Source organism: Mandrillus leucophaeus, unplaced genomic scaffold (genome assembly GCF_000951045.1).
Source record: "Mandrillus leucophaeus isolate KB7577 unplaced genomic scaffold, Mleu.le_1.0 Scaffold231, whole genome shotgun sequence".
In the NCBI taxonomy this organism is placed as follows: Eukaryota; Metazoa; Chordata; class Mammalia; order Primates; family Cercopithecidae; genus Mandrillus; species Mandrillus leucophaeus.
The window spans coordinates 2,767,559-2,775,869 of NW_012102377.1; the positions used below are offsets into that span (position 1 = coordinate 2,767,559).

Here is an 8,311-nt window from a genome sequence, read left to right on the forward strand (position 1 = left end):
CTAAGTAAAACATTACCATGACTTAATCTGGCTACTTCCCTGTTCCATTACCCTGCCTCCCTTCAGAGGTAACTACTGTATTGAATTATGTCTTTTTCTTTTGCCATTCTTATTTTATCATGTATATATGAATACCTGAATAATGTATTGTTTATTATATTGTTTTTGATTTTTTAGAAATGGTATTTTATTCATTATTTCCTGAGACTGGTTATTTTCACTCACTATTATGTTACTAGGATTCACCCGTGTTGCTTATTGCTATATTGTGACCATAATTTATTAATAGGCATTTTTGTTTCTTCCAGTTTTATTTAATTCCAGACAGTACTTTTATGAACTTTTTAATCCATATATCCAGGTTCAGATAAACAAGAATATCTCTTAGGTGGATATGCTTGAGAGTAGAATTGCTGGGTAATATGAACCAATGTTCATTTTTACAAGCTAATACTGTACTGTTTTTGAAATTGATTGTCCTGACGCTTCTACGTGCAATTTATGAGATCCTATAGATTCACTGTCTCACTAATACTTGGAATTATTAGACTTCTTAATTTTTGCCCATCAAATGGGTATAAAATATTATCTCATTATGGTCTTGTTTTACATTTTTTTAAGTTACCAATTAGGATCAGCATCTCTTCCTGTGTTTATTGGCCATATTTGTTTCCTCTCTTGTGAAATGCCTGTTCATTCTTTTGCCTCTTTCTTACTGATTTCTAAGAGTACTTCACTCTTGCTGCTAATTCTTTGTTGGCTGTATGTAATGCAAATATAGCCTATGTGTTTGTAACTTGTCTTTTCATTATGTTTAAGATTTATTTCAATTTTCAGCAAACAGAACTAATTGATTTTAATGTAATCAAATCTGTCAGTCTTTAATGGTTAGTTTTTGTGTCTTGTTAAAGAAATTCTTTTTTGTTCTAAAATAAGAAAGCAGCTGTGTGCAGTGGAGCACACTTGTAATCTCAGCTACTAAGGAGGCTGAGGTGGGAGGATCGCTTGAGGCCAGGAATTTGAGGCTGTCATGTCCTATGATTGCATCTGTGAATAGCCACTGTACTCTAGCCTGGACAACATAACTGAAACTTATATCTGAAAAAAAATTTTTAAATAAGAAAGCTATTCACCTATATTTTCTGCTAAAACTCTGGGATCTTTTAATATGAGGTTATTCATCTTTTTTAAATTCTGGAAAATATGTCTCATAATTTTTTACAATTCTTTTATCACTTCTACTTCTGTCTGCTCTTAATTTTCTTTTAAATGTGAAAAATAAATTATGTTTCTTTATCCTTCACTGCTTCCTTCTGGGAGGTACCTCATTTTGATCTCCTAGCTTACTACTTCAGTCTTCAGCTATATCCATTCTAGTAACAACCCATCTGCTGTGTTTTAATTTCAACTCATATTTTTATGCATAATATTTCTACTTGATTCTTGCATTATTTCTTACTCTATATCATTTTACTAATGCCTTACCTCCTTAAGTATTATCATGCTTGTTTTAAGTTCCTGGTCTGTCTAATCTTTTTTTAAGCAAAGTACAATTGCTTAAAATATATGTGTTATTCAGTTTGTTGTCTTTTGTGGGGCAGATGATTGACCTTCTCAGGTATCTAGCTGTCTTGGCCTTTGAGCTGATATTCCCTTATGGGTACCAGCAACTACCTTTCCCTGTAGAGCATCATGGGCTGAGCCCTGGCCCACTGGTTTTAACTGTGTTTTGTTTGGTTTCTTGGGGTGTTTTTTGTTTTGTTTGCTGTCTGGAGTCTTTTTGTTCTCTGCAGTCAGGGGAAACAGTTCAAAACAGCCCTCTATCTGTGGGATTTTCTCGTATATTCTGTGTTGTAGTTACTGTTTCCTGGAATCCATGTTTTCTTGTAGTTTTTCCAAGATACTGGAGGAGACAGCCGGTAGCCTGTGCATATGTGCCATTTTGACAAGAAGTGTATTCTTCTTAGTTATAGCTGCTTCTCTGAATAATTGAAAGAAGAGACGTAGAAAATCACAGAAGATGCAACTGACTTGTAATACTGTTCAGGCTGCAGGAGAAAAGGGCATTAAAAATATTCATAAACCAGTGAGATTGTTTAGATGGGAGGAAAGAGGTGAGCCTAATTAGCGCCCATGTTCCCTTCCAAGCCTGTAGCAGTTGTCACTAATACACAGTAGACATCACTTTTTGCTGTTAGTGTGTTCCCGAACAAACTCTTTTTTAATCCAACTATTCTAAAGGCTGTAAGTGGCTTTGCTGTTTCAATAACCCCATGTTGAATTCTTTTCCTTTTTTTCAATCCTGCTCCTTCTGTATATAAATTATTTTTTAAAGAAAAAAAAATACCTTGAGAAATAGGATAGCACAATAATTAAGAAGCATGGACTTTGCAGCTAGAGTGCCTAGTTTAGAATCCTGGCTCTGCTGTGTATTGGTCATGTTACTTAACCTTTCTATACTTCTGTTACCTCATCTGTAAAATGGGGATAATAACAGTACCCATCTCATACAGTTGTGAGGATTAAATGAATATGTAAAAGTGTTTGGCACATTGCTTGGCATGTAGTAAGTGCTATAAAGTGTTTGCTCTGATTACTGTTATTGTTGCTATAATTTACTCTGTTGACCTGGGCCTTTCATGTGTTGGTAGGCTTTAAGGGATTTTTCTCCAAGCATTCATCATTCTGCTGCATGAGCACATACCTTGTGATTAGATGTTTGACTAATTAAACAGGCAAAACTAGGAATACATTTCTGCATATATATCAATTTTACATTCTTAGAGGGATCAGAATGTTTGATTGCAGTCAAGTACAAAGAGATGGTCATTGTTTCTCTTCCTATGTGTTAAAGTATCTGAATAGAGATAGCTCCAGAAATAGTCCTAGATTGAGTTTCCTGAAATAAGGAGACATTTTCATTAGGTTAATCAGAGGACTGGATGGTAGCCACATACCAGGTTTTGAAGGCGGTGATTGTTCCTCATGGGTTATGCTTTACACAGCTTGGATTTCTTAAAAGATAATCATTACATGAACTACTTTAACTCAGTAGCATTTAATTGTGGCTTAGAAATGCTGATATCATACACTTTATTTTTCGGTTCTCTTGTTTTCTTACTCCCGTCTCTACTTCTCCAGCTTTAGAATTTGAGTCATTTAAGTATGTGTTTGCTTCATTCCTGTTTGGGGCCTGATTTGTACTCTTCAAAGAGTTTTGTCAACTTAGATCTCTGAGGGATAGATTGCCAGAGAAGGGGAAGTTTCAGTCCAGGCATATGTGCAGAGCCTTGATCAGTTGAGGAAACAAAAGCCTATTTTACACAAGAGAGAAGCTGATGTTGTTTATGCACTTCCTAGGTAGTTAGAAACAAACCTGTGGCAAGGCAGGCTCCTGGCAAACGGAAGTGCAATTGCCGGCAAGAGATGCGGACCACCCAGCTGGGCCCTGGGCGCTTCCAAATGACCCAGGAGGTGGTCTGCGATGAATGCCCTAATGTCAAGTAAGTGAAGCACCTTCTTTGTTCTACCAAGAAACACTTGTTAATTTCGTTTATCTAGTCAAACGCTAATGGTCCATACTAGATCCTTTTCTGTCCCCTCCCCACTGCCATGTTCTGCAAAAGGATAGAACAAAAAAATGTACATTTTTTTCTGAAGTATTTCTTATAAATATCTCCTTTTATGTTTCTGAACTAACAAGCAGTGCCCTTTATTTCTGATATATTTTCAACAAGTATTAATGCTTCATTTTCTTCCTTGTACTATTAGAGCAGCCTTATATGTTTATATAATGTATAGTAGCTTCACCCTGGATTTTAGCATATAGAAGGTGTAAAAGATTTATCAGATAGTTTTGTCAAGTAGAGGCACACTATAGTCTTCCAAGAAAAAGCTCTGATAAAATAGATAAAACTTTATACATATATCTGATGTTTTGTTTATATTTTCATTATTTTTCTCCTCTTTTAATTGTCTTTACCTCAGACTAGTGAATGAAGAACGAACGCTGGAAGTAGAAATAGAGCCTGGGGTGAGAGACGGCATGGAGTACCCCTTTATTGGAGAAGGTAAAATATTGATATTTGATTTTTTTATTGTCATAACTTTCTGCTCTCTGCTTGTTTGTGAATACCTCTCATCCCTGCCTTGCTCCATCTTAATGTTCACATAGTAAATGCATATATAATTTCCAATACCCTTCAGCCAATTTTAGGATATACAAAGCTTTTTGTTTACCTGAAGCAGTAGCATTACCGTTTATCCTTTGAATGTCATGGCCAAAAGTTATTATGAGGTAACCTAAGTTTCCTCAAAATTTAGGGTGTTCAGACCTTAATGAATTTTAACTCAGCAATGAAAGAAGATATGTAACTCTAGTTGGCATTAATAAGATGTTCTCAGGACCTCACCTTTAGACTTAAGTTTAAAACTCTAAAAATAAAAAAAAAGCTTTGAGACTTAGGTTCAATAGACCAGTGAATCATTCTTAGTTTAGGAAATGGGTCAAGTTATGTACTGCTGTATCTGAGGCAAAGGTAATGATTTCTAATAATCTGAAACTTGATAGAACCAGGCAGAGACACGGCCACCACAGATTTGACAGATCAATGCCCAAAGTAGTGGATTAAAAAGAATTATCAGTTGCCAAATAGATGTGTGGTATTCAACTCGTATGATTTACAATATGCTGTAATCTGCTCTGACTAGGTGAGCCTCATGTGGATGGGGAGCCTGGAGATTTACGGTTCCGAATCAAAGTTGTCAAGTAAGTTATCTAATTTTAGAGGTCTTCTCAGATGAGTCAGATTATAGAGGTGTGGGTGGCCACCAGAGCAGTTAGAGACTTTTTTCTCTGTTTCTTACCCTTATTACCCTAAACGATGATTTGTAACTCCTCTACAAGGCTGAAAGCTTGGGGTTGGGCCCTAGGATTGAGCCCCAGTTATTTATTTACTTAGGACTTACAAATGCAAAAGATGTTGAAAGGAAAGAATTGATAAGTAAGGAGTTATAAAAGAGAAACAAACAAGATAGAGAGTCAAAGCTGAAATTTTAGCTGAAGAACTATGGCACCATACAAGAATAGGAGACTTTGCCATAGAAAGAACTTTCTACGTAATATGCAGCTTCTGTGAAGAGAGAGCTTTTCTTTTGTGAGCTTCTCTTCAGCATGAAGTGCTGCTTAGACAATTTTGCCTGGGACTCCGGCTTTCTTGATTAGTATTTCTCTCTTGTTACCGCTTTGGAAACCAGTAATATCTCTGCATCTATAAGGAGTCATCAAAACAGAGTTCCCACCAGAATAGGGAGAAATGACGGCCCACTGTCTGGGATGTTTCCTTCCTGCACTCTTTAATCTCAGTGTTGTTTTCCCCAGCTTCTTTGCCTACCTTGTCTTTATCATCACTTCTTAGAGAAACTGGAACGTGTGTTGTTTCGTGAATAAACCTGACACCTTCCTTGTCTTTGCCAGAATTCCTTCTCACTCTATTTCCCCTTCCTTCCACCCATTTTATCTGCATTTCTACAGCCAACTTAGTCTTGTGAGCCCAGCTCAGGAAACTTCTGTAGACCCATTTCTCAAGATGATCTCCCCAGAAACTTTCTTTCTCTCTTTTCCATAATCTAATGATTATAGTTTTACTTATACTCTGGCTTTTGCTGATTGTGTGTTCCTTAACAGTAGCATTTAATAAGACTTAAACAACTTTATATTCTCGATTAATACTACACACAAACGTATGTCTAAGAAATGTTTATGGTTTGAAAGAGTGGTGTTCACCTTTTTCCAAGATTTTTCTAACAACTCTTTGAACTTAAAGTGGAAATTAATGATTTTTACCTATTCTGTTTTTAGGCACCCAATATTTGAAAGGAGAGGAGATGATTTGTACACAAATGTGACAATCTCATTAGTTGAGTCGCTGGTTGGCTTTGAGATGGATATTACTCACTTGGATGGTCACAAGGTAAACAAACCAATTTACTTGTTCTCCGTCCTTTTGAAGCCTTTATGTGGGTAGTTTTGAAATGTATCAGCTGTTTCAGTCATTGAGAACCAGAGGGACTCCTTTCTCAGTCGTATTCTCCGTCTGTACTTACTCTGCTGCTGAGCATCCTGCAATAACAGTGCCAGACGTTTCAGCTACTCAGAATGGATTGCACAGCCTTTGACAGTCTTGTCCTTATAGTTTCTATTGATGAAAACCTTTCTTTGTTTACTTGTTTTTGTGTTTGATTTTTCTTCTTTAATAAAATCCTTTGTTCTTGACTGACATTGTCCTAATGATATTTCCTTTGCTCCTTCATTCTTTCTTTTTGCTGAGCTATGACATTAGCTTTGTGTACTAGTGCTCACTAGAAGCTGTATGATGTACTTCAGATGTACCGCTCCTGCTGCAGTGCGTTCCCTTTTGTTTCCTAGGTACATATTTCCCGGGATAAGATCACCAGGCCAGGAGCGAAGCTATGGAAGAAAGGGGAAGGGCTCCCCAACTTTGACAACAATAATATCAAGGGCTCTTTGATAATCACTTTTGATGTGGATTTTCCAAAAGAACAGTTAACAGAGGAAGCAAGAGAAGGTATGGCATATGAGTGTGTGTGTGTGTGTGTGTGTGTGTGTGTGTGATGAGAAAAGGGTGGCAATAGAAGCAGAACTCTCCAGTGACATGAGACATCAAGACATCAATCATTAATGCTAGTAGAACACTAACATAGGAATGAACTCATCTTACTTTGTAAAGGCGATATGTTAAAACTCTTCCATCTTTGTGTTACAAAAGTCTGTGTAAGCTGTGCTTCGAAACCTAGGGAGTGATAGAGTATGTGGGAATGAAACAGAATCCCTTAAAACAAATGAGCTGGACCACTCTGTAAAAGGAAAGATGAGATAGACAATAGAAAGATTAGAAGCTTATGGTTGCATGTCTAGGATGACTGGCTGAGAAGAGGGCCCCACTCGGGGTCCTAAATAGTAAGAGAAAGGAGAGCAATGAAGGAGGTAAAAACTGAAAAGAGGATACAGAAGAAGGAATGGGAGACTTAGCTGAAGAGTTTTCTTTCCCTTTTGATTGCCTCTTCTCATTCCTCATTTTGCAGAGCTTTGTGGGATATGTATGTGGTATGTGGGCCTAAAAGAGACAAGGGATCATCCTGGAAACATATGTGCATGTGTGGGATTACCTACATGCGATTATGTTGGAGATTGGTAGTTATTTAATTCACATCCATGTTTGTCATAAGGCCTTTTATGAGCCTTTTCTTGAAATATGCTCTTTAAACACTAGGAAAGTAACATTTTTTTGTTAATGGAGTCATTTGTTCATTCATTCTTCAGGTATCAAACAGCTACTGAAACAAGGGTCAGTGCAGAAGGTATACAATGGACTGCAAGGATATTAACAGTGAATAAAATTGGACTTTGTTTAAAATAAGTGAATCGGCGATATTTATTATCTACAGGGTTTTTTTGTGTGTGTTTTTGTTTTTATTTTCAATATGCAAGTTTGGCTTAATTTTTTTTGTCTAATGATCATCATGAAATGAATAAGAGGGCTTAAGAATTTGTCCATTTGCATTCAGAAAAGAATGACCAGCAAAAGGTTTACTAATACCTCTCCCTTTGGGGATTTAATGTCTGGTGCTGCCGCCTGAGTTTCAAGAATTAAAGCTGCAAGAGGACTCCAGGAGCAAAAGAAACACAACATAGAGGGTTGGAGTTGTTAGCAATTTCATTCAAAATGCCAACTGGAGAAGTCTGTTTTTAAATACATTTTGTTGTTATTTTTTTCATGACTCCTGTTTCTTCTGTGAGCTATTTGGGTTGTCCTCCCATCAAGCAAGATGGATGCACAAGCATGCAAAAGAGTGATATAGATCCAGTCCCCATGCCCAATTACATACACGGCATCTGCTAGAAAGGAGCTTGGAAGTAACTGGTTGATTGGGGTCCATGAATGAAGGTTACACAAAGATCTAATTGTCCCTGAGGAAGTATGTTTTCTCTCATTTAATTTGGGAATAATAATCTGATATGGACACTTTACTGTTTAGGAAGCACCTTTCATGTATATGATTTCAGTTGACCTCATGGTTAGAAAGCCTTTGGTTTATTTAGGAACAAGGACTACCACTGGTTCTAGAAAAGGAATTTAGAGTTGCAAATTATGTTTGCTCTTCTCATGGCACCTAATTCAGATGCTATCCGATGAGTACATTTGACTTTTGCATCTCCCTCATTTTCATATGTATAGTCACATCACACTCTACTTCTCATGTACTTTGGGCTTTTGGTCTCTGCTAGTGA

The 8,311-nt window shown here is 36.9% G+C and overlaps 1 protein-coding gene across 1 annotated transcript in view; it reads left to right on the forward strand.

Annotated features, from left to right (window-relative positions):
• Positions 1-7,800, forward strand: part of DNAJB11 (DnaJ (Hsp40) homolog, subfamily B, member 11) — a 23,178-nt gene extending 15,378 nt beyond the window's left edge. The window contains exons 5-10 of the mRNA XM_011981901.1: positions 3,361-3,503; positions 3,988-4,070; positions 4,711-4,768; positions 5,861-5,972; positions 6,428-6,587; positions 7,343-7,800. Of these exons, the coding sequence (XP_011837291.1) occupies positions 3,361-3,503; positions 3,988-4,070; positions 4,711-4,768; positions 5,861-5,972; positions 6,428-6,587; positions 7,343-7,407 (621 nt within the window). The 3' untranslated portion in view covers positions 7,408-7,800. The remainder of the gene's footprint in view (positions 1-3,360; positions 3,504-3,987; positions 4,071-4,710; positions 4,769-5,860; positions 5,973-6,427; positions 6,588-7,342) is intronic.
• Positions 7,801-8,311: the final 511 nt, after the last annotated feature.